Source organism: Accipiter gentilis, chromosome 5 (assembly GCF_929443795.1).
Source record: "Accipiter gentilis chromosome 5, bAccGen1.1, whole genome shotgun sequence".
Taxonomy (NCBI): domain Eukaryota; kingdom Metazoa; phylum Chordata; class Aves; order Accipitriformes; family Accipitridae; genus Astur; species Astur gentilis.
In genome coordinates, this window is record NC_064884.1 from 36,419,893 (window position 1) to 36,445,983 (window position 26,091).

The 26,091-nt window shown below is 42.7% G+C and overlaps 1 protein-coding gene across 1 annotated transcript in view; it reads left to right on the forward strand.

The window, feature by feature from the left end:
• Positions 1-26,091, forward strand: part of FNDC1 (fibronectin type III domain containing 1) — a 74,560-nt gene that overhangs the window by 25,943 nt on the left and 22,526 nt on the right. The window contains exons 2-12 of the mRNA XM_049801629.1: positions 1,435-1,644; positions 3,364-3,462; positions 5,311-5,425; positions 6,650-6,837; positions 7,475-7,582; positions 10,880-11,068; positions 11,860-14,232; positions 16,011-16,126; positions 17,921-18,032; positions 19,001-19,381; positions 24,118-24,183. Coding sequence (XP_049657586.1) covers positions 1,435-1,644; positions 3,364-3,462; positions 5,311-5,425; positions 6,650-6,837; positions 7,475-7,582; positions 10,880-11,068; positions 11,860-14,232; positions 16,011-16,126; positions 17,921-18,032; positions 19,001-19,381; positions 24,118-24,183 — 3,957 coding nt within the window. The remainder of the gene's footprint in view (positions 1-1,434; positions 1,645-3,363; positions 3,463-5,310; positions 5,426-6,649; positions 6,838-7,474; positions 7,583-10,879; positions 11,069-11,859; positions 14,233-16,010; positions 16,127-17,920; positions 18,033-19,000; positions 19,382-24,117; positions 24,184-26,091) is intronic.

The window sequence follows — 26,091 nt, forward strand, 5'->3', positions numbered from 1 at the left end:
CAGGGGTTTCAAGAGAAGCTCTGCAAACAGCTTTGAGAGCCACTGTGATCCCTTCCAAAAGGTAATTTAATAGAAGATCATTTGTTGGGAGTGCGTAAGAAGATGCAACCTTGTCAGCAGATCAAGACCAGTGAGCAGTTTGGTTATAGAAGGTGTCACTGAGCAGAAATATTGAAAAAGGACCTGCTTTTGATGTGTGTAGGGACATGCAGACATCAGTACTTCAAGTAACATGTTTAAGTGCTGTCATGAGTAAATACGAACTCCTGAACTGGTGCTGGAAAGCAGACCTCGCTGTTGCTCTGATGGGGTACTTTGGCGCATTGTCTTTCGTTGTCTGTCCAGGTCTCTGGCAGCTGTTGCTGTCCCAGCCTCTTGTTCTCTTGACGTTGCTGTGATTGCAATGACTGGCTTAGCCATTGAGTGAGAGGGTTTGAATACAGCGCGTAACCTCTGTGCTGGCAGGTTCACACAACCTTGTGCTTGGTGGAATGCTATTGCTAGAAGAGACTGAGACGGTCCTGCTTTGAGTGCAAAATGTAAAAGATAAGAGGTAAAAAATCACTGCAAGTGTGGGAGATCTCAATCCTGGCTGGTGCTACCAGCACCTTTCTTCCTGCTGTCTGCTCTGCTTGCTGCCTGCGCACTGGCATGGTGCGGGTCATATGCAATGGAGAATGCCACGAAAACTGGAGATGCCGTTCAGAGCAACCACACTGGTTGCTTGAGTAATCTGTGCATCAGTGTCACTTCTTAAAAGAATGCTGCCAACTTGCCAGCAAATGTAAAAATAAATGACTTGCATAAGGTACCTGTTACAGTGCTGGATGCTCAAGGGATCGTATAATGGGAATTTGGGAAGTCAAGAGTTGGAGCATGTGCAGAACAGACCTGTTAAATACAAGGCTGTCAGAGGGCAGAACCATTAGTGATGGGTTTAGAAGAAGAGAACCTGCTTTTAATGTGGATTGCTTTCTAAAGAAAAGTTTAAAAATAGTGAAACAGTTCTGTGCTTCATTTTACACTGACCTTTAGCACTTGCCAAAAAAATAATGTACTGGTGTGCCTGAACTAGGGAAAGAGGATTTAAAAAAAAAAAAAAAAAAAAGGAAAAGATAAAACAGGAAAGCTACAAGACATCCCCAGTTTCTGGCAGGAGTCCTTGTATTATGATATGTTTTCATTTTTGGTGTCTTGCACCAGTCTGTCTGAAGAGCCTGGGAAAAGACACTGTTCAGTATTGTACATCCCAGTTGGAAAACTTGTTACTGCAGTTGGGTTTTATAACAAAATTAAAAAACTATAAAATTATGCCCTTTTTTCTGACATTATTTGATAGATGTTCTTGCAACAGACATGTGGGCTGCTATACATGTCATGTGCTTCATAATAACCGCGATGGGTTTTGTGTGTGTGTTTGCTTATTTTTTAAAGAGAAAGACATACCAAACAGACCTCTGAGAGTGCGCACCCAGTCTCCAGATGGCAGGTTATCGTTTCGGTGGAAGCCACCTTATGGAGCGGGCTTCAGGGGTCCACGCAGCAGATCCCAAGGTTACCTCCGTGGGTCTGGAGAGAGCAGCCGAAGGATGAGCTATGCTCCGCTGCTGCAAGAGCGACAAAACCAGGAAGCAAGAAAACTAGGTGAGTCGGATTTCCCTGACAGCATCTAGCTGAGCTAGCACACTTCTGTAATCCCCTGTGGCTGCTAGGTGATCACAGATCACGTGTTGTAGCCATCAAAATGACTTCTTTCTATAAATGAAAATGCTTACTATAATCACATTCTGTAACATGTTCTTAACAGAAAAATGTGATGACAGGGTAGAAAGTGTAGCAGAACTTGATGCTCTGTTAAAGAGACACCATGTGCAAGTTACTCATATTAATAGCAGAGGGAAGGGCTGGGGAGAAGAGCCATAGCTCAGATTCCCCTTGCATGCCATGGGGCTGCTCTGAAATCCATTGTTTCTTGTCCTCTTCTTCACTTTGTGTCCCTACGTTATTTCAGGCCAGTGGAGAAAAAAATAATGCTTTAATTAAATATATCCAAACTTACCATTAAAACTGCTTTATGGGCTCCATACTAGTGTGTTACACTCGTATGTCCGCGTTCTCTCCAGTTCCTTCATGAGGCCCTGGTCACTAAGGGCTCCTGAGACAGTCAGATTGGCCTCTTCTGTGCTCCCTACCCTGCCGTGCAGTGGTGGTTTACACTCGTGCCCTAGATCACCTGCCCTTGATTTAAAGGATTTCCCATCTAACCCTATCAATGGGGTTTGCAACGGTTTTATTTCCCCAGAAGCTGAGCATTTCCCTTTCCACTATTTGTGTCACGTGCCTGTGTCGTGGCTGACCTGTCTCTGTCCTGCTGCCTGAGCTCCTCTTGCCTGAGCGGGCGCCAGGTCTGCACTCACCAGTTTACTTTGCTCCTGTGCTGTTCAGGTGTGTTTGCTTGAGGTTAGGCTTCCTTCTTTCAAAATCTCTCCTGTAGGCTGGAAGCCTGTCCCACAGATAGTCTGGTCTTGCGTTACAAGACGGGCGATGACTCCAAAATCACATGTGGCTGCCAGAATTCCTGGCTTTGCAATGTAAATGTCTATTCCCACTTCTGCTTTGTGGGTTTTGTATTAAACACACATCTCGCTCTCCGTTTCTCCAAAGGGAGGGAACTCCTCATTCACCTTTATCAGTTATTCCCCCTTTTCCTAACAGGAATCTCGTACTTATTTCTCATCCCTTCTCTAGTATTCCCTTTTTCATCTTTCTATGCACTGCTCGCAGAGGGGACACTCTGACGTGTGTGCTGAGGTGACAGGGTCAAGACACGTAGGTGTGGGAGATGCTCTCCTGTTTTTTTTGATGCCCAGCATGTACCACTGCTCTGCAGGTTGAGAGCCTGTCCAGGCAGTACAGAAGTCAGTGGAAATCTTGTCACGGACTTAGTGGGAGTTCAGTAAAGAACTTAATCTTGATGAGAAATACTGTGTAACATGGTTTGGAGCATCTACTTCTTGTTGTCATTACTTTTATACCATGTTTTTTTAAAGAGGAAGAAAATGTTGTTTAAATAATCAAATTATCAGGAGAAGAAGTCAAGCATAGAATATAGGACTCTTGTAATGGTCTTTTCATGTTAATAATTTGCTTTCCTGCTTCTAAATACTAACTTTACTGTTCTTACTGCATGTATATTGAACCCTCTGACATAAATGCTGTGACTCTAATTAAATTAACTTTCAGGTAAACTTCTCCTTTTGTATCTCAGAAAAGAGTAAAAGGGAGTTCTGCCTGAAAAGACTAAAATTTTTTTTCAATGAAAAAGGTTTCAGGAAAGCCTCTGTTTTTTCCCTGCATGTACAGCCTCTGAGTCAGTTCATGTGGTTTCGCTGCCATCAAGGAGCTCCCAAGGACGGAGCCAACCTGTCTATAGGTCATCTTTAACCAAAAGAAAAGTCACAGGTATGTTTCGCTCACGTCTGCTGTCAATTCATGGAGACATTTGAATGCAATGAGATAGCTTTGTGACTTTTAGACTGCAAGTCTTTTGGTGCTGGAACTGCTAGGTTTTTCTCTGTGCGTTAAAGAGCTTGACAGATGTCTCCGATTGCTTCTCTAATTCAAGCAGGATTAATAAAATGATACAACTCTGCAACATGGCTGGTTGGGTTTTTGTTTTGGGGCGTTTTTTTTTGTTTTTTTTTTTAATCTCTTCCTCTCTAGCTATTGGCAAATGTTATGCACTGCAATAACCACATGAGAAGATTTGATTAAATCAAAGCCAGGACCTCCACAACAGTATGCCTTCTTGTCAGATCTCCCACTCCCTTTTCTGAGGGGTTGATTTCCAGATGCCTAAACCTGGTCAGCAAAAGTTTTCACTTTCTTTTGGAAAGAAGGCATTACATAGTGCTGCCAAGGTTAAAAAGGATGAGTGAGATTTTGAGTCATCTCCATGCCAGCGCTGCTTCCTCACCCCCTCACATTGTGATGAAAGTGCCGCAGGGTTGGCAGCGTGTTTCGGATATTTTGATGGTGCTGGAGAACACCTTTGTCAGAACTGAGAACTGTGGTGTATTGAAGTCCCACCTCACACCTTTTCTGGGGAGGTGATGCCATCCACTTCTCATGCTCACTTTCTCTCTTCAGGTGCTCCCATTGCAAAACTTTGTGATAGGTCCCCTAAGCCACTTGTGAGTATTGGTTGGGTTCTCTCAGCCACTTTTGTGTAGCAGCTGTGTGGCTTGGAAAATGCGGAATTGTCTGAGAACCTCTGCATTAAAAACCTGATTGGAAGAAGTGAAATATGCTTCCCCGCTGCCTGCCTTCTGTGCGGGTAGTGCTGGGTTTTGGGGTAACATGTCACCCACTGAAGAGAAGGGCAATCTTTCCCTGGACTTCCATCATACATGAGTAAGGTCCCTAGAGAATAAAATAGTACTCCAGAGTTTACTGGCCCCTTTCCTTTCCTGAGACATCAATATTTTTTCCAATGTTAATCTTCTGTAAAACTTGGGCTGGAAAGTTGCACCTGTGCCTCTGGGAGACTTGGGAACAGTCGCTGTGACACTAATAGGAAGAGTAATAAATCTTTCATGGGGTGGTAGGTAGACTAGAATGGAAAAACTCTGATGGACAGATAAAAAAAGGAGCCTCATCAAAATTAAAAACCTCAAAAAAATCAAATTAGTCTTACTTAATTTTATAGTTTTGTAAATTATCTGCAAAAGATATTCTGATATGTCAAACCAGCCTGCTTCAATGATTTTTTTTCTTTCAATGTTTTTTTTTTATTTTTGCCTTATATACCATAAAAATGAAAAGCTGAATTCAAACAACCTGTTTGAAGCACTCAAAAATGTAAAATATGCAGGAATTCTCCATTGTGAAGAATTTTTGACAGTCCCTGGTTTTATTGTCCTTCAAAATGAAACAAAATTTTAAAATCTCAAAATTTTTCATAAGGCAAAATTTCTGCTCTCCAGGCAGCTGTAGCAGTCAGTTTGCCAGAGACTATGAATGCCAGTATGTTAATAAGACATTTGCTGTAAGTAACAGTTTGGGGACTGATAGAATATTGAAGGACTGCAGAATATATTAGTACTCTGGTCTTGTAAGCAGACAACTAACAGAAGAAATGATGTTTCCATCGGTTACCATCAGTAATCGATATACTTGGTTTTCCACTACCGCTGTATTTGTTATTCATCTGTGCTGTGTGCGTATTATAATGTCAGTTGAAGACAGTTACTTTTTTTAATGAGAACTCCGATGTTGTTATTCATACGCTATTTTGTTTTGCTATTTCAGAGGAGGAAGAGGTGGAGGTGGCACAAGACATAACCGTTCGAGTTATGTCCTCTCAGTCTGTGCTCGTTGCTTGGACAGACCCACTGTATGAAAAACAGAAGGTTGCAGCAAATAGGTAGTTAGCTCTGTCTTTTCTGAATGCATACTGAAGGCGAACTGCCGCCAATGCACTACTGATTGCTTTTGCATTTATTTAATTACAGTTGGTATGAGAATAATTTAGCTTAGGGCATAGGATTTTGCATATCCCTACCTGTGACAGTGGCTGGTAGGGGACGCTTCCGAGAAGCTGTTAGAAACCTGACGTGGGTGGATGTGGGGTGATGTACCTTCCTTGCCTCCCTGCGCCCTGGTCTCTAGTATTTAGAGGTCTAAGTGCTGGACTACAGGGGTTTAGATCCCTTCTGATATGTTGTCAGCACCAACTGGGGATATTTTACTATTCAAATACTTGTATATCACCATGGTCAGCAAATCCCCATGTGTTCATGGGGAAAGAAGGGGTGGGGGACAGGGCATAGCCCACAGAGGCGAGTTGTTGAGTTGGATTGTCAGAGCAGACTACAGCTTCGAGACACCCATATGGCGGGTGAAGGAAGCATTTCTGCAATGGGAAAGATGCCTGTCAGTGCCCCCTGTACCTGCTGACCCCCCAGAATCCCCCTGCAGCTGAGGCTGAGCAGGCCGGGGGCTCCTGTGAGTGGGAGAGCTTGGCTCGCAGCAGCATGCCGCAGCAGTTGGAGACCAAAATAAACAGAGAAATGGGCTGGAAATTGCCAAAGGTCTGAAAGCACTGGCTTGTGTTGCTCAGCCTGGGTACACCAAAGGGCTGTGCAACCTGGTGCTGAAACACCCCGAGGGGCTCAGCAGGAGAAGCGGTAGTTTTCAATGTTCCCAGTTTCCTTGTGGAAGCGGATATCTGGGCAGACACGTGGGAACCGAGCTGCTGGCGCTGCTTTGGAGCGAGGGGCTCCCAGCCGTCTGGCCATGCTCATGGCCATGGGGCAGTGAGGTGGTGGTGTGAAGCCCCCCGGGATGCCTGGCTTGGTTTGGAAAGCCCTGCAGCTTCCCCCGGGGGCAGGAGGTGTTTTGAGTAAGAGGCTGGGAAGAGCGGGTCATCCCTTGGGGTGAAACAATCAGGCTCTGTTAGAGGAATGCGCAAATGTTTGCTCAGGTGCTGGCTCTTGGTGGTGGTGGTGTTTTGTCGTTTGCCTTTTGGTAGGTTCCCCAGTAAGCCGCAGCAGGCTAGCTGAGGGGAAAGCAGATCCATCCCTCTTTGGTTCTGCTAATGTTAGGTTTCAGCACGCGAATTTTTATTTTCGTGTGTTTCTGATCCCAGGCAATACAGTGTTCGCTATCGGGAAAAGGGGGAATCGGCAAGGTGGGATTACAAGCAGGTGTCCAACCGACGGGTGCTGGTGGAGAATCTGCTGCCGGACACCATGTATGAGTTTGCCGTCCAAATCTTGGAGGGAGAAAAGGAAGGCAAATGGAGCGTGTCTGTTTACCAACGGACCCCGGAGGCAGGTATGTATACAAAGGTCCTTGGGATAACACAAGTCTTAGGGTTTGAGCCGTGAAATTGGCCTGACTTCAGGGAAAGCCAGAATAAGTGGTTGGAGACATGGGAAAAGCCTCGGTGCTGCTGCCTGCATCCCTGCAGCAGTGCCCCGGAGAGCACACCGGGGCTGCTCTTGCGGTGCGACGAGAACAGGGAGATGGTTTGGGTATTTCTGGGGGATGGGTCGGCACCTTGGACCCCTGCAGCTGTGTGTGCCCCTTCCTTTGGGAGGAGCAGCCCGGCTGCTGTCCCCCTCTGTGGGCAGCAAATTTAAATCCTGCCTCCAGCACGAAGAAGCTGTGGGGCCCCTTTGGTACAGGGAGGTGGTCCATGACAACCAAATTACCACATCATTCTAGCTAAGCTACAGTAGCAGTCTTGTACGGACAGCCTGTTCCTAAAAGCATGGAATAGAATTTCACCACAAGAGTCTGATGGAGAGATGTAATACAGGCACACATGGCCCTGAGCCATGTGTGCTCTTCACCTTTATCTTTGAAATGGCCACATAGGAATTTCTGCTATGAGAAGAAGGAGCAAAAGGTGTATGCTGTGTAGGACAACTTTTCTTACTTGCCTCTTCTGCATATGGCTGTTTCACAGCTCCTGCCAGCGCACCTGAAAATTTGGATGTTTGGCCACTAAAGGGGAAACCAACCTCTGTAGCAGCATCCTGGGATGCTCTCCCAGAGAGTGAAGGAAAAGTCAAAGGTAAGTCATCACTGTTGGTTTTTAACCCAATCAAGGAGCTGGTCTTCTCAAAGCCAGACTGCCACTCCACAGCCAGCTGGAACCGCTGGCTGTGCCAGGATTTTTTCACTTGCTAATGGCTTATACCCGAGCAGGATTTTCTTGTTTCCAGCCCAGCGTCTCCGCACCGCCGCTGGGAAGCCATTGTCACCCTGTGCCTGGGATGTCACAGAGCTTCCCAGCGTGCCATGTGTGCATGCTTACCTCTTCTTCCATTAATAAACAGGTCGAAACGGAGCTCAAGAAGGAAGTTTCCCAGAGGATTTGTAACACTTAGGTGAAGAAGGAAAAGTTGGGTAGTTGCCAAGAAAGTGAGTGGGTTTATGTTGTGGTTTATTTCTAATCGCGGAAGGAAAGCCTCAGCTTAAGAAGCAAGCGCAAATAGTGATTTCAACAGATATCACGCATAAGCCCTGTGTACTATAGTGTTATTGTACATGGTCATAAAGCTAATTTGTCAGTGGCTATTTATTTGCATATGATTTTAAAAAAAAAGCTTTCTGGGATTTCTTTTTTCCTTTTTCCCTCTGAAAATGAACAGGCTGATTTTTTTGGCCACTCCTGTTCTCCAGTGGTTGACAAGATTGAGTTACACAAGTTTCTGGAGGTGCCTTATCAGCACTGTAGCATCTCAGGATTTAAAAAACCTTTGGCCTGGAGGGAACTGTACCGTGTCTGCATACAAGACCTACTTTATGTGTTCTTCAGGGCAGTGGTGGGATTCCTTCCTCTTTGAAGTCAGTAGGAGTCTTGCCAGTTCCTTCAATGGAGCTGCAATTGTGTCCAAGAAATATTATTTCTTAAAGTAGGGTCATGCAGGGACATTATCTGAAATTTCAAATCTGCTCCTAATTTTGAGCAGTCTGTAGCCCTTTGTCCATTTTTGTTTGCTGATCTTTAGATGATTCATCCAAGGCAATCACTTTAAAGATACCTGATATTCAAGGGCTGAATGCTTATACATGTCTAATATATAATTGTTTTTCTTGAGTATGAAGTATTACAGGAGAGGTCTTATTTTTAAACTAAATAAATGACAAAAATTATATTTATACTGGCTAAATGAAGTTACTGAATTAGCAGTTCGTGGTCATTTTGATAGCACACGCTAACATGGAATTTTTGTCTTTTGGTCCTTTTGTTTTTCTACCCTGTCCTTTTATGTATTTATACCACGTATTAAAGTAATGAGAGAAAATGTCCTCCAGTAACCATCTGAGAGTTACCAGAAGTTACACCAGTGCCTCTGCAATTAAAGCAACTCCTTTGTATCTTAAAACAAACAAAAAAAATCCAAAGCTTACCATGCCTTCTAATACATTGATTTTTTTTTCAACTGAGAATTAAATGCATTTGCATATAAAGTATTGATGATTTTTTTTCTTTATTTTGATGACCCGTGCATGGTTTATTTCTTAACACAATGAATATGGGCTCATTCTCAGAAAAAAATTAAGTTTCCTATTTTTAAAGATGTTGTTGTGTTCTAGAGGTTTCCCATCATGGCACTGTGACTCCTCAAGTATTATTGTGTTTCTTTGTGTAGAGAGAGAAAACTGGCAGCCCTTGGAATTTATTTTCAAAACCCTGTTTTGGTCCAATACCCACACCTCTTTCAGAGGATTGAAAAGAAAAGGAAGCCTGCACATGGCTGAGATCTTACCTGCAGTCCTTGGGAGTATAGTGGGAAGCCTCCTTTTCATGCCTACAAGTACTGCTATAGGGGTGAAATTTCTCTCCGTACAGAAAGCTAATACAGAGCACAGGTACCACAGTAATCCTAAACTGAAAGATGAGAGCAGGGTGAGTTTCTGAAGTGGCAACAAGACCTTGCTTTGCTCGCTCTGGCCCTGGCTGTAGTTAAGCGCACTGTGTCAGATTTTGATTTTGTTGGACAGGCGTGCTATTGCTACCATTTGGCAATATGCAGTGCTGTTATTTCCTGGTAGAAGTATCTTTTCTGAATAAGAACTTCAATCACCCAGGCATGAATTTTACCTACTGGCCTGTAGATTACAGCTAAAACCCCTCCTAAGCAAAGACTCAGCTGGAAACACTTATATTTGACTGCAGTAATATTGTTTCGAAGATTAAAGTGAGTGCTTTGGTGTTTTCATGGGGATGCCCCTCAGGCTGCAGCACTGCTGAGGAATGAGTATATGGCTTTTGGAGCTGTTAGAGTTTCACCACAGTGGACTAGCAGAGCTGCATTTGTGTGACTAGGGTCTTAGTACAGTGCAATTATAGCTGTGTCAAGGAAATGTAGGATAAGAAAGTAATTTATAGTAATGAATAATGTCACCTGATTTTAATGATGATGTCTTGAACAATAATTATGTGAATATACCATTTGTTCTTCCTCCAAATAGTTTCTGTGAAAAAGGAAAATTTTTAAAGATTCTTATTTGCTGGGGACATAGCTACAGTCAGCAATGCAATTGTGTGTTGTCCACCATTGTAAGCAAGTTATGTTTTGGAAGAATATTCTCTGGATCATGTGTTGTTGATTGCAAATATCTTGGTAGCGAATCAGTAAGCTCAAAATTCTCTTTCTCTTGGGAAGTCTAAAACCTGCTCATGGTTCATCAGCCGTAAAAACACAGGTATTCTGATCATAGCAATCCCCAATACCTAGCATTTGCACAGTCTTTCAGACTAGATTTCCAGAAATAGTAGGACAGTGTGTATTTTCCTGGCAATGTTAGTACATGTTTTCTGCCTCCAGCACATTTTCTTTTTGTAGGTTTCCTCTGTTATTTCTGATTTAGGGCATTTGATTTTTTTCAGAGGACTCATTTTTTTCCCTTTATTAGTTGGTGTCCAGAAACAAAAAAAGGTCTCCTGGTGCAGCACACCAAACCACGCAGTAGTTGGTGCTGTAACTTTCTCATGGACCCCACACCTTCTCTGAAGTGCGCACGGCTGTCGTCTGGCTCCTCTTGGTGACACTTCACTCTGATGGGCATTGTTGCTTATGTATTTTTACAAAGGTATAGCTAATATATTCTGTCTCAGTCATTAGGTCATTGATGTGATTTGGTTTTGTCTGTTAAGGTGGACAAATGTTCAACTTACCTACATATATATGTATATCTCTCTCTCTCATGTCTTTATACTCCAGCTGTTGACTCGGCGTGCATTGCTAGTGTATTAATTTTAGTAATGCACGTTCTAATTCATCCTACCCATACAGTCTGTCCGCTGGAAACAGGACTGTTTTCAGTTTCCTCCTTCCAACCGTCTGCCAAATCATTTCAGAATACATTCTTTCATACGCCCCGGCTCTCAAGCCATTTGGAGCAAAGTCCATCACCTACTCTGGAGCTACAACGTCAGCCATAATAGATGGTCTGCAGGCCGGGGAGCGCTATATTTTCAAAATTCGTGCAGCAAACAGGAAGGGACCAGGTCCTCAGTCTAAAGCCTTCAGTGTCGCCATCCCAGCAGGTGAGCACCAAGCTATGCACCAATTGCGTAGCCCATTCTTGCCTTGGTCCCAGTTACATTAATTCTTACTGACTTAGCTTCCTCTGTACTCCATCTAACCCGTGGGATTTTACTTCCTTAATACTGTTTCTATAAGCTCTTTTCATCACTATATTGTCCAAAGAGATGCTTGTAGGTAAGTGTTGGTCACTCTGCAGCATGTAAAAGGTCATTTTATGGACATTTTAACATCTTAAATAAATGCATACCATACTCTATTTCCTGCATGAAAACACTATGTGCTTTTGTTATCCAAAGGCCAAAGAATGCAATGCTTTGGGTCTTTCTTTGGTTGCACTATTCCGGACAACTCCCACTCTTGAAAGTCACTTAGAGTGGCTTACTCAGATACTACACCCTGAGTTTGCTTCTTGCCAAAAAGATGCTGTTGCGGGGACAGAAGATCTGCTGAGTTAACTAAAAATGTGGGCCACAGCCTCAAATGGCAGCACCATGCCATCAACATGACTAAGCTCTGCTGAGAATTTGGTACCACTGATAGGATATTGCAGTCCCTGCTTTTAGATATTTGATTTTAATTGCTCTAAGTTTTACCCAATAATTCCACACAGGTACCTTCCTACAAACCAAAACTTACTCAGCTGGACTGCACAGGCTGGTTAATACAACAGTGATTATTGTCTCATATTCTCATAAGTTGTTTTGTTCTTGCTACCTGGCTGGTTTCTTCTCTTGGTCATTTTTTTGTGCTTCTTCTATTGTTGTGAATAAACACTTTTCCCCCCCCCCAGCTGCGCATGAGGATTCAGCTGGTCAGCAACAAACAAACATTGAAGATAATTCAGAGGCTAAAAAACCTGGGAATGCTGGCTTATCTCCTTCTCAAACTTCTTCTGTTTCTTCAAAAGTCCAGCCATCGCTTTCCTCTAAGCAGTCGTCTGTTCGTTCACCTAATGTTAGTGATAAAAAGAGTCTTCTTTCTGAATATAAGAATAAAATCTTGACTCGAGGGGTCCTAAGTAAATCTCAGTTACCTTCTAGAAAGTCAGGAGAGCTGAAGCCTGATCTCCAATCCACTGAGGTGACAGATGATCAAGATTCTTCCCAAGAAGCTCCAACGACGCCACCAAAAGCCCAGGATCAGAGGAGGAATGTTAGACCCTCACCCCTTAGTCGGCCAGTTCACCCTGTCCTTGCCTCAGGGAGGACCTCTGTTCGAACCCATACATCAGATGTGTTACGGCAAATGAGCACAGAGAAACGTGAGCCACCAGCACCATTACCATCATCAGTACAACACTCTTCTGCCTTGTCTGTTCCTAAATACACAGATAATGAAACGAAGCAACTGAGGCAAAGCAACACTAATGTGCCTTCTAAAACCTCTTCCCAACCGCTGCCTGCCAAAAATAATGATCTTGCAGGTAATGTGGAAGGAAAGCCAGATCCCATGCTGGTGAAAGTGTCTTCTAAAACTTCAGAGCCTGGTCGCCTGGCTTCACCATCAAATCAGCAGTCTGCTATCTCTCATGAGGTTGTCCCAAGCCATCCCAGTAGGTCTGGCTCTCTAGGTCATTCACATCAACGCTCTTCCAAATCAGCAGATTCCCATGCTCATGGTAGCCATAATGAGTTTGACAGTGAAGAAGCAAAGGACAGAGCAGGACGGCCCAGTTCTAGATCACAGCAGACAAGGCTTCCCTCAGGCTCTAGTTCTCGCACATGGAAGGATTCAAAGTTAGCTGCGGTGGCAGTCTCATCGAGGTCTGCTGTTTCTGGTCACACGTCACCTCACTCTCGCCCTTCCACCAGTACCAAATCTGATGGAAAGGAAGTTGATAAGAATTATAAGGAGGACTCACAAGATAAAACCCCCTTATTTCCTTCTCTACCGTCTTCCAGGCAGTCTTCTTCAGCAGTCTATTCCAAGAGAAGAAATTCTCAGGTCAATTCTGATTCTCACCTCAGAGAGACACACGGTGAAAAGTCAGCCCGCTCTGACTCAGAAGAACAACAAAGTCGAGTAGCTGCCCCAGAAAAGCATTCTCTTTTGCAGTCTTCTCTTTCCAAACGTAAGCCTGAAGAACAGGACAGCCGAGAGGTAAAAGAAGTGCTTGCTCGATCAAAACCAAGTGTATCTTTGCCTAAAAAGATGTTCCCCTCTCATCTTCCATTGGAGAAGACCTCCCATTCAGAGCCTCCACAGAGGGCACAAACCAGTCCTTCCTTACTGCATTCAAGGGGCCGGCGCCTCCCGTCTCCCATCTCATCCCAGAGTAACGAAGAATTGCAGGAAGATGATGATGAGGATGTAACAGAAGGCAGTGACAGAGCAAGTAGCCGCTCTGTGTTTCCTGAAGAGGTGTCCTCTTCTAGGGGATTACCTGCATCTTTCTCTCAGGGAGGCTCAAATCCATCTCTATTAAGGCAACAGAAGCCAGGTTCTCAGGTACCTTCCAACAAACCAAAACTTACTCAGCCAGATTCCAGTTCTACCAGTGATACAGGAAAAGACAACCAGTATAATCCAAGGTTGTCATCCACTTCTTTGAGACAAGCTCGTCCTTCATTACCTACTCGCTCAAGGGTCGCTACAAGAACAGTGTCCCAAACAGAGAAAAAATATGGCTTGTTGCCCTCAAAAATGTCCAAAGCTGAACACCCTCAAAAAGTTCCTTCCTCCTCTTCATCTAAATCTCGTCAGTCAGTTTCTAATGAAGAGGACGATTATTACAGTGAATATGATCAGAAAGAAGTGGAACATAAACCCACATCTTTGGCAGCAAAATGGTCCCCTTCTGTTTCTAGAGGTAACAAAAACACATATGATGACACTACTAGCAATAAAAGGAAATCCATGGACACTCTTCTACCTCACAAAGTAAGCTCTGAAGAGGAAGAGAAGGAAAAAACTCCAATATTAAAAATATCTTCTCCCGAATCACCAGGAAGCTCTGCCATAGCATCACGGATTACTCAGTTCTCTAACAAGCATACTCCATCTAAACCGAGCTTTGTCTGGCCACATTCTTCTGCATCTACCACCACACACACTGTTTCTCCAACAGTTTCTTCTTCTACTTTGTCCCCTCGCCAGCGGCTATTGAACTCCAGGCTACGGAGCCCTTCCCAACGGCAATTCGTTAGACCTCCTTATAGACAAGGTACCTTGTCTTTGTTGTAGTAATGCCACTGAATTGTGTTTTTCCTAAGCGGTTAGATGAAAAGCCTTCCATCAGAATGCAGGTTCAGTTATTTAGTATAATGTATTACTTTTAATTTTGGTGGTTCTCAGGGAGCCCGGTTCTTGAGGACATTGCCTAATCAATGTAATGTGGTGCCCCAGGCCTTTGCTCCTGCGGTCTGGTCAGCACAGGATCCCATGAGATGACAGTTAGGTACTAAAATGGAAGAAGGGCTATGTTCTTCATTGAGCAATGACTTCACTGAATGCTCACTGAAAGCACATTTGTACTCAGAATATGACAGCCTCTCAGGTATATTGCTCTTCATCCTATGGATAACTAAAAGGCTTTTGTAGGTTATATAGTGCTACCTTGCCCACACCTAGGCAAAAAGATGTTTCCTCATGCTGTCCTGGCATGCTGTTTCCTTTAATTAATTTTTAAGCCACTTTCCTCTTTTTTTCTAGGTGACAGCTCAGGGTTGCACATTCCTCTTGAGTACTGTTCACATTACAGTCAGGCCCTCTAATACCTTTATGGCTGTGATTTACCCCAAATGTGAGAGGCTTGCTTTCTGGCAGAATATCTGCTGACCCTGGGTAGTGGAACAGAGGGTCCACTACACGTCAAGATGTGTCACCTATCGATTCCCTATGTTACCTCTGGAGAATCCCAGACAGTCTTGGTGACTTTGCTAGGTAGAAATATTTTTTCTCCCTCCAATGCATGGACATCCAAAATAGTACTGAGTCTCCTGAGTGTTTTAGTAAATAGCTTCCATGCTATAGGTAGTTAATAATGTTTTGTTCAATGCAGCCTCAGTGTTATACAGTGAGGACCATGCAGCTGGGCTATTGTATTTGCTATGCTTTAGTCAGACGCAGTGTTGTGTAGAGGTCCACCAGCTCGCAGAGCTTTAAGATGGGAGTGGACCTTAAATAATACCGTGGAGGATGAGATGCATAGCATGAAAGAATAATAGATTTCTCTATGGAGATTGTATACCAGCTTACTGCTAGCCATGCAATTGGGAAGTTAATAGCTGAGGAATGTTCAGTTAATATCTATATGGATTTTTTTTTCTTCAGTTAATATAAGTATGTATATTTATATATATTTTTCTGGAGGCAAATGTCTGAGCTGGGATGTGAAATTTGCTGTCCTCTCTGAACTGGACAGCCCACAGCTCAGTGCCACCGCTTTTCCACTTCTGAGCTGAGTGTGCCTCTGTATAGCACTGTTTTTTCAGCTAGAGAAGGAAAGTCCTTCCTTTTACAGGTTAAAAAAAATAACGGTAATTCTCATCCTCTCTCCTTTCAGTTCGTCACTACAGCTTTGTATAAGGGTAGGATTGAACAAGTGGTTGTGTTTAACAAGGGTTTCTTCCCTAGCCCGACTCCTCAAGTGTTTACAAAGATCACAAACATTTTAATGGCTGTATTGCCATCTAGAAATGTTGCCCTGCTTTCTTAAAAAAACAAGAAGGAATAAAGAGACCTAATAAGCATGGTAGAAACAAACCATGAGTGTTTTACCTCTTCAGAAGAAACCATTTCAGTTGCTTGCGTCAGCTGCGGGGATCTGACAGTGTCACAACAGTTGCTCCGAGCAGAAATGAAATGCCTGGTTTGCCAAGTGTGGTGAGGGCTCTCTCTGCTCTTGTTTACGTCTAGAAAATGCATTTCTTTGCATTTGAAAATGTGGTTTGTAGGTTGAACAGCTTTCTTCAGAATAACGTGTTTTCTTCTCTCTTTCAGGGTACAATGGCAGACCTAATCTTACAACGAAAAATGGAAATGGAAAAATAATACCTGGTAATAATGGAAAACCAAGTGGACAGAGAGTAATCAATGGCCCTCAAGGAACAAAGTGGGTAGGGTGACCTTCTCTCCAAATTCAAGATGTTTTGGCCTTTTATTGTACTTACATTTTCATTAAGAAAAGAAAGGAGAACAGTGCCCTCAGTCAATGAAGCTGTAAAGTGAGGTTATACTTGGTGATTTAGTTTCTACTGTTCCATTAAAATCTAATGACAAATTCTGCATTTCATTATTTGAACATTTTAAATGTCTGATTTAAAGCTTGATGGCTTCAATTTTCAGCTATAGCATTGCTCCCATAAATTTAGTGAAACATTTTTTCCTCAAAGTCAGTGGCACTTACGCTCCCCAGTGACTCAGGGCTTGTCTGCTGTGCAGTGTGAGTGGGGACTGCCCGGGATAGCTGCTGTGAAAGACGTGTTCAGCAATGCTTCTCCCAGACTCACACTCCAAGGAGAAGCTCATGAGCAAGAGTATCGAAATGTAAAGTTACTCCATAAGTGTCACTGCTTTAAATGCACATAGGTGGGTATCTGTAAGCATTTTACCATTCGTACAGACATGTTTCCAGTGGTATTTTCAGAAAAGTTCAGGTGCCATTGATAGGAAGCCCCATTAGGTGCCTACATGCCTAGACCTTTTCTTAAAATCCTTTCCAGTGAGTTTATAACCAACCAGCGCAAGGAAGGAACTGGTGTTTCCTGTGTGTTTGCCCAAATGCTGGGCAGTAGGAGACTATGACCAGCCTCCCTGGCATCAGTAGTGCTTCTCACACACAGTATGACACATAAAGACATTTATTTTATGGCCACTTCAATCTTAGATTTGCATTAGAGGAGTATAAAAAGGTGCATCAATTGTGTTGCATTCAAGGGAAGCATCTTGAGAAGCATGCCCAAAGCCCTTTAAATAGACTTCAGAAAGTGGGCTAGAAAGGTCCTTGGGAGGCCATGGGGCATCTCTCTCTACCCCACGACAGAAGGGCATTGCTGCAAGCAGGACGAACACCTTGTGAAGGTGACACAAGAGGATCTGTGTCAACATCTGGGTCCTGGAGGGCTCCAGAGACTGATCTCATGATCTACTGTCCCTCCTGCTACAGTCTTTTCCCCAGCACCAAATGTAAGTCTGTCTTACCAACCTGGAACTGCTGCTCATGTCCTCTTCCCAGTTTCCTCCCAGCACTTAACACCTTTTTGCATTTTTGTGTTCTGTGGCTCAGTGTCTGTTACCTCAGGTTAAAACAGCATACAATTCAGCTATTTTGGGTTGAAATAGCAATGAGGACTGGATTTTAACTGCAGTTACCTCTTGAATTCAATCTACGATCTTGGACAGATTTGTTTTATGAGACAGAGGCTTTTCTTCAGTCTCCTACACCAATTAAAGTCTTAGCTACTTTGTTTTCACTGCTGTTTCAACCTAAATTAACCAGTTTAATTTTTATTTTTTTTAAAAAATTTTATTAGTAGACATACTTTTAAATCCTGTCTTCAAAAGGGCTCAGGGTCATGCTGAAATCAGTATTACAGGAATCCACCTTAAAAGTTGCACAGCCCAAGAAAATCAAGGGAGTCGCTCCTTTGCACAAGAGAGCTACAGTAGGCGATACACATATAGTTGTTGTGCAACTCTGGACCCCAGATCATGGGGATTTGCTTTCTTCAGTAGTGATTTTTCAGTGATTATTATACAATTAGTGACTTGATTTTAAAAGTCTGTGGGTGTTGTAGCTATCCCTGAACGTCAGAATTAGCATGTGAATTTCCCCAGGATTTCTGTTGCTGTGAAATTTCATTTCACCTCCTCTTGTGTTAGCTAAACTTGAGTCCATCTATTGCTTTTAGATTGTAGATCTTGACCGAGGGCTAGTGTTAAATGTTGAAGGAAAATACCTCCAAGATTCCCAAGGCAACCCTCTCCGAGTGAAATTAGGAGGGGATGGACGCACAATTGTTGGTAAGTAACAGCTTCCTTCTTACAGAAAAAAATCTACAGTTTTTGTGCACATGGTGTACGAGTCTTTGAGCTGTAGAAAGCTTCAGGCATCCCCAGGTCCCATGCCAGCCATTTGAACTTGCTTGTACCTTAGGTCTCCATCAGGAAGTCAGCACATTGCAGGACCTGGGGAGGCTTTGGGGCATCCTGTGGGCTCCAGAGGACAAGGCAGCAAGAATCACCCAAGTCCATGTCACTTGTACGAGCATTAGAAGGGACTGCAGAACTGAGCCAGAATAAGGATCGATGCTTGTTTATATCTTTGTATACATAGAAATAATTATTCCCTACCTCTAGCACTGTACCAGTCATATCTATGCGATTATTTTATTTTTCTTCTGAAACTGACCACAAATAGTAAAAATCCACCTCTGTGTGATCGTGAAAACACTGCTGTTTGCGTATCAGTCCACCTGTATAGATCTCTTGAATGCAAATTCAGTGCCTGCTGTTAAACTGGTTAGCATGAATATTTGCAGTATCCAGAATTTGGCACAAAGGTTTATCTGCAGTGACAGCATCTCACCAGCTTATCCCAGTTTTTCCTTGCACATGTTTGACATTAAGGAGCAGAATATGGATTCATCATACCTTTCATCAACAGTTACGAGACTGACTTAGATTAAATGCAGACACTGTCTGCGCATTGTGCTTCTGAAGTGAAACCTCGCTGCAGTCTTCCCAAGAAGTGTTTTTCAAACAGCTGATAAAAGTGAACACCATTGTGCTTCATCTGAGGTTCTTCTGAACCATTTTCCAGCTTCCTTAGCCATGGCTCTTTCCTAGATAACAACCTTCCTTGTCAGCTTAGTCACAGGAGGCTGTAATCACACTCTCAGTGCTCGTGCTGTCTACTGTTAATGAATACCATGATATGAGGCTGAAATGGATTAATGGTGAGATTTTTCGGTTTTGTTCTTCTCTCCTAGATGAAAAGGGTGCCCCAATGGTGAGTCCTGATGGATTACCTTTGTTTGGACATGGCAGATTTAGTAAACCTGTAGCAAGTGCACAGGATAAACCAATAATAAGCCTTGGAGGGAAACCTCTGATTGGTCTTGAAATGATTAAGAAAACAACCACGCCTTCAACTACTACTACAACAATACCCCCAACAACTACGACAACTACTACTACAACCACTACAACAACTGTTGCTACAACTACCACCACCACTCCTGAACCAACCACCACTGTACCACCCACTGAGAAACCACCCCCCACCTGTCCTCCAGGCACCTATGGACAGTACGATGACGAGGGCAACTTGCTGTTGGGATTCGATGGCCTGCCAGAGTGCAATGCAGAAGGTAACTTCCTTTTGTGGTGTTTGAACTTCTTTGGTTGTGCTGTTTGTACAACACAGTTACGCAAATGTAAAGCAGGAAAGAATCTGCCTCTGAAGATTTTGGTCTGTGTGATAAGGTAGGAGCTGAGATGAGAGCAGCTGAAGAAGGGTTTGGGCATTAAAGAGTTTTCACTGGAAAATGTCAGCTTTGCCCAAAGCTGAAGTTTTTGGAAATATGTTGATTTCAGCAAAATTCTTGTGCTGAATCCAGCTTTGTCACATATATTCACGCACGTGAGCACAAGTATAGGCAGCAGTTTTGTGGTTAAAGCACTCACATATAAAGAAGTCCTCACTCCAGTTCAGGCCAGGGGAGGACCTGAAGGCCATATACATTTTGTCTATTTTGTGTTCATTTCTTACAATAAATTCTGAAAAGTCTCTCTTTTGAGCCATGGTGGAACCAGCTTTTGCAAAATCAGATTCCCGTTCTCTTGCCAGCCCTCGGAGATAGAGGTTGTCTAGCAGGAATGTAACACAGCACGGATGAAGCTGGGGAAGGACAGCCCTGGCTCTGCACAATGAGACAGAGAGTTGTACACTAATTTCTTTCTCACCTGAAAATATAAAACAGTGTCGGTGCATGTCATTATTTCCCTGTTGCAGTTGTACAAGCTTAGGATGTGGTGCCAAACTGAAATCCAAAGTAAACGAATATAAATGCACTAGAGTCCTTGGGCGTTGAGCCTGTTCCTACCATATTTTACCCTTTCATCCCCTGAATGTTGCATTGCAAACCAGTTAGCTGCTTACTTTGCAAAACCAGATCAGGGAGCCCCATGGTAGTCGTTATCCTTTCCATTTATGGGTAATCCCCAACTCAGCCTAAAAATGGGCAGTAGCAGCATGGCCATAACCTAAACAACAGGTTGGCAGTCAGACATCTGCCAACTGCAGTAGCCAGTTTTAATGGGTAATGAAATACCCATACCTTTCCCCCATACACCTGTATCTCTGAAGCCGAAGTAGATTTACAAGTAGGTCATGTAACCATGGCCTAGGGAGCTGAACTATCGCTTTGAAGAGTGTAGAGGTATGGAAAGATGTGGCTTCAGCAGCTCACATTGAGTCTAAGGATGACATCTTTGGAAAGGATCTCAGAAGCAGAAGACTGAAAATTCCCTTGTCAGCTACCCTGGGTAAGTAATGAGTCAGAGATGTTAGTGCCTTATACAGGTGGAATTACAATGATTTATAGTGTTAATATTTATCTAACAATTAGCCCCATGTTTGACAGTGTATTTATAGAAGTGTGCATGCATATGTACATCTGCATGGATGTGTACACACACAAACATATGTATATAAAAATGACCATCATCATTAAATATTTCTTTGAAGATTTTTGATTTTCCCTTTGGTGCTTTCATTGCTCTTAATTGTATATACAAAAGTATTACAAATGTTGTTATATATGGTCACCCTGGTATTTTCAAAGTTGCCTAGAGGGGACCATGATTTTTTATAAAGTCCCTCCCATTCCCACCAGTTCCTTTTGCTTACATTAAATGTTGCTTATATACTGTAATGCTTCCTCTCTTTGGCCTGTGCTATTTGAGACCTGAAGGACCTCTTCTGAGAATACATATTACAAGAACAGTAAGAGTTCATGAAATATGTCTGGGGTTAATCTGAGTGTGGGCTCCAGAAGCTGAACAACAAAAAGCTTTGCAGTATTATTTTTAGCAGAGTTGTGGGCTGGGGAATTTTCATGTGATTTTATGAATATTTAAAAACATTCTGCTTGGGTTTTTTGCTTTCTACCAGATGGGCTTGCTGAATCCTTGAACTTTGTTAGAGGCGTGAATGAAAACTAGATTTTTACACAGGTTGCGTGTTCAATGGGAATGGCCCTTAAGTCACTCCTAAACTGTCTGGCATTTCAACAGTATGTCTGCAAATGCGTCACAGTGGGAGACTGAAAGGACAAGATGGTGCTGGATTTCTACTTCTTACCTGCTATATAGCTTGAGCAATATTAGTCCCTACCTGGCAATTATGAAAGTTTCTCTGAAGAGTAATTATTAGGATTTTCTTGATCTTCTCTCTCTCTCTCTCTCTCTCTCTCTTTTTTTTTTTCATCCTGGTGACCTTCCTCAACAGTTGACAAACACAGCAAAACAACCTGCCTGTTCCGCAGAGGAATTTGCTTGAAAAGAAAGCATCTTTGTGGTATTTATTTAATGATGGCTGTTTCTGTTTAACAAGTGCAATGTTTATTTCAAGAGGGTTAAACAACTTCTACTTGAGCTATCAAAATATTTAATGCAGTTTTCCCTTGACCATTTCCAAATCATATTTTTATGTTGTCTTTCCCTTTAATCTGAGTCCGGAAAATACACCAGATCATTTAAAGAAATATTTTTTCTGCCAAAGCTTGATATTTGTTGCTAAGTGCTTTACTCACAAACAGACGGGGGCTGCAAGAGCCAAAACCCACCGCCAAATGTTCTACTTAAGCTTTGGCAAATTCGCTTACTCTCTGGCAGGATTTTTGCTCAACCCAGCAGAATTTATTGTCAACATTTCACTAGATTCAGCAGTCTTTAACTTTCAAGAGGGAGTTTGGCCACACAAGCGTGATTTGTCAGTGAAATCAGCTAAACTTTTTTCATTAACTCACAAGGAAAAAAAAGGTGGAGCCTTAACCACACGTTACATGTGATAAAATCAAGTGATGGTTGTGCAGTCTGCTGTCCTTACAGATGCCAAAAGACTATGGCGAGCGGTCATAGCAAGACTTAGCCTCATTTGGTACAGGCAGGGTTCACTGAAGAGCTGCAGCGAAGGGTGATGGAGCAAGCTGGAGAACTGCAGCTGGTGTACATACAGAAGATTATAAGGTCTTTTGGGAAGTACCCCTATCATCACCATGCCACAGCTAATGCTAAAGAAGCACAGACAGCGAAGCAGAAGAGACTGAACAAGTACAAAAATAGAAAATAAAATTTGTTTTTGCTGGATTGTACATAGGCCAAAGGCTGACTAGCTAATAGGTGTGAAAGAGTTGAAATCTGCCCATGAAGGACTTCAAATTTCTGCATATCTGAGCCTCTTGTCTACTTGGATGTAGTCAAAGGTAAGCACATACATCACAGACGTTGGTTGATGCTGGCCAACTGTGGTAAGAAGATCTGCAAAATTCAGCAAAGGATCTACTTTGTCACTGATTACCTTCAGAGGAGTCAAGTGGCTTCCAAGTGGATGATCTCCTGAAGAATGGCTGCAGAAGTCTACCATGAGAAAATGTCAGATTTTGCTATATGAAAGTGTGACAAGAATTAACCCATTTCCTGTGTTTTCAAAGCTTATTTTGGCATTAAAATCCCTACTTTGTATTCAAGAGAAATTTATTGTAGGAGAAAAAAAATCAGTCTTGTACAATAATTGTTGGTTCTAAATAAAAAAACAAACTTCAAAATGAAAAGGTATAATTCAGAGTATATTTGTGAACTATTGGACATTGGCAGTTGAAATTTTGCATTGTTCGTATTACTGGTTTAGTGAAAATAACGTTGCTTTATATCAAATGTTACGGGAACATAGTTTTTGTGTAGTATCCTGAGGTCAAAGCTGTCTTTGTCTTGTCTTTGTTCACACACTGGCACCTCCCCAGCCCCAGCATTTCACTGAAGACTTCTGATTGTACCTGCAGTGGGTTCCAGCACAATTGCTTTTGCTTTGTTTGCATTGCTTTTCATGGCTAATCTGAGCTTTGTGTACTCTTTGGCTTCCCTGAATAACATGTTGAGAAATGCATTTCTCAGAGTGTGCAGGGAAGCCTCCAGGATTCACAAGATGAGGTCCTTGATGGTTGATGTATCTGGTGCTGGATACATGACCTGCAGAGATATTGAGATGATATGTAGGGATAGGCATCTCAGAAGTCTGTGGGTGCATTTGCACTGGTGTTTGGGGTGGATCAGGAGAGTGGTTTTGGTGTGCACCTCACAATCGTCTCTTCTTGCTATGCTTTCGTTTGCATTGTGGAGCAATCTCGCTGTGCACAAACTGAATTCCTGTTGGATGAAACTAAAGCAGAAGCAGTGCTTCAGGATAGACACGTATGTGCCTCAACCTGTAATGGGCATTCAGTCCACTGGATCAGACTAGAGTTAGTGCAAAGTAAAACCCTGGAAAATCCATCACCAATTACTTTATTCTACAGATCCATTTCTTTTGGGCTGCATTACTTGCTAGCATAGACACAGTCTGTAAATATCATGGCTCTGTGGGTTGTTTGATTTTTATTCCCCTGCAAAAATATTTGAAAAGAAGTTTTCAGTTTATCTGAATTTCTTGGTTGTTTTTTTGCATATAAATTTCTCACACTTGCTGCTCCTGAGACTATAAAATGTTGTCAAATCCTGACCTGAGTGTTACGTGGTTGCTGGCAGCCTACCTTTGTTCCAGAGCTGCTGCGGCCTGGGGCATTACTCTCAATTTTGAGTAGCAGCCCTGAACCCATTTTCTCCCATCAAAACTCCTGGCTACTGCAGTTGGCTACTCATCTGTTATTCTAAATATGCAGAGCGGACTGTCACTGTGTTATCTATAAACTAGGCAATTATTTTATTTCTTTATGAGTCAAGTGGCTAAAGATTTTTGTTTTGAACTTTATTCCAGAAGTGTTTTACTAGGAAGGTAGGGATGAGACCATTGAATTCTTATAGCATTTTTTTCTTTCTCCTTCAATAGATACGTTCTCAGGACTGGATTCAGATGTGACAGCAACTCCAGAGGCATATGTGATATATGATGATGGTACTGTTTAACTGTAAAAGTCTATTGCATGTGGCATGTTTGGGATTGTTTTTTTCCCTGTCTTCTTTCTTTGGAATTAGGTTCGAGGGGGCAGGTTGGTGAATGGGAGCTTAAGCAAGCAGTGGTGAGCTGGAAAAGCTTTCCAGAGTCCCATGTCACATGTGAAGAGCAAGGGTGCAAAGGCAACTGTTTCTGAACGTGAAAGTCCCTTTCTATCGGTCCTGCAATCTAACAGGAACCCATTGTGGAAATAAATAATGTTCAGGGCTTGGTCATACAGTCACCGCTTCAAGCCTAGATTTACTTTCTCTGGTACAACTTCTAACTCCAGCCCAAAGTCAATGAACTCTTCTAAAATAGAAAACCCAAATAATGTCTGAGCCCTGGAAACTTGAAATACTTTAGTGAGTTTTTAGCACTCCACAGCACTGTGAATATATTTTTTTTTTGGTCTTTTTTTGATGTGTAGTCTGCATTTAGACTATAAAACATGCTCATACTGAATGAGATCACCTACATATAAAATAATCTGCTGAATTCATGTGGAATTTAAATCAAAGAGATTTGAAATCAGATAAAAGGAGAAGAGGGAAAGATTTTTGCAGAGTTATATTCATGCCATCTTGATATTATAATCCAGGACACACAAAACTTAGCTGAAGAGGAAGCCTCAAGTCTCAGCATTTAATTATACGTTTGCATAGGGAATGCAAAGCCTCAGTTACTGGAACTAGCATTCACTTTGCGCCATCAGGGACTTCTGATGTTCTGCTCCTTTTAATCCTCAGATTCCTGCTCCTACCCCCACATATTAAAGCAGATGAGTACAGACCTCTGTTAAACTCAAAGCTTTTTAGTAGGATTTATGGCTCTAGAATAATAAAAGTTTTTTTCCTGTGTGGATGCAGTGCTGGGATCTTAAGTCAAACCAACAACAGAAAAGCATTTGAAAAGAGAGTGCAGCAGCTGCGAGGAAGATATCATAGACGTGCTTTTTATTCTGATCACTTCATACTGAGGCCAACATTTAGAATGTGGAGAGGAGAGGATGAACTAAAAACTGCACAAGTCCTACATCCCCTGTTCCTTACATCCCCAAGAAAGTGGAATATCTTCAGTGCACAGGTCTTCTGCCAGGTCTCCCCTTAGGTACAGGTCACCTGCAGAAAACAAATGCTTTAGCAGTTTAAACAGAAAACGCTCAAAGCCATGAGCCAAGTCCCACAGCCTGTATAAGGACACGGCAGGGATGCCAAATGCTTCTTTCCTTTCATTTTGTTTGTCAATGTGGTAGCAGAGTAGCTTTTCAAAGAGCAGTAGATTTAACAGGACTGAGTAATAAGGAAGACTGAATATCAGGAGATTCATGTGGGCCAGTTTGCCTTCCGTCATGGGCCTAACCGGATCACGAATGGCAAGTACAAGGCTCCATGCCTCTTAAGTTGCAGGAAGGTTTAAGAGCAGTATGAACCAGCTCCAGCATTTTAGAATAATAACACAGAGTTTTCTTAAAAAGCCATTTTTTCATTCCCTTATCTCCTTCTTTTGGCATCTGAGGGCTGTGGCCAGGGATTCAATTACTGTGCTGTCTTCTCTTGGGGTTTGTGAGGGGAGGTGACAGACAAAGTCCATTCAGGATATTGCTGTATGAATACATTTGTTTATTGTCATCCTTTTTACCTGTGTGAGTGAGGTCTAAATCAGCAACACCACCAGTATTCTAAGGCAAAGGCTGTGCTCGCTGTCTATCACTTTGGTAGAAACCCTTGCAAGGCTGAGGTGTGACCAGCCTTGACTTAGAGGCCCCTAAGGAGGGTGCAGCAGCTAGGGCAGGGTGCATGGCACTCCTTTGGAACTGTGGCTGGTTGCAGAAATGTTTCCTTTCTCATAATTAAGCCAAAATAACGA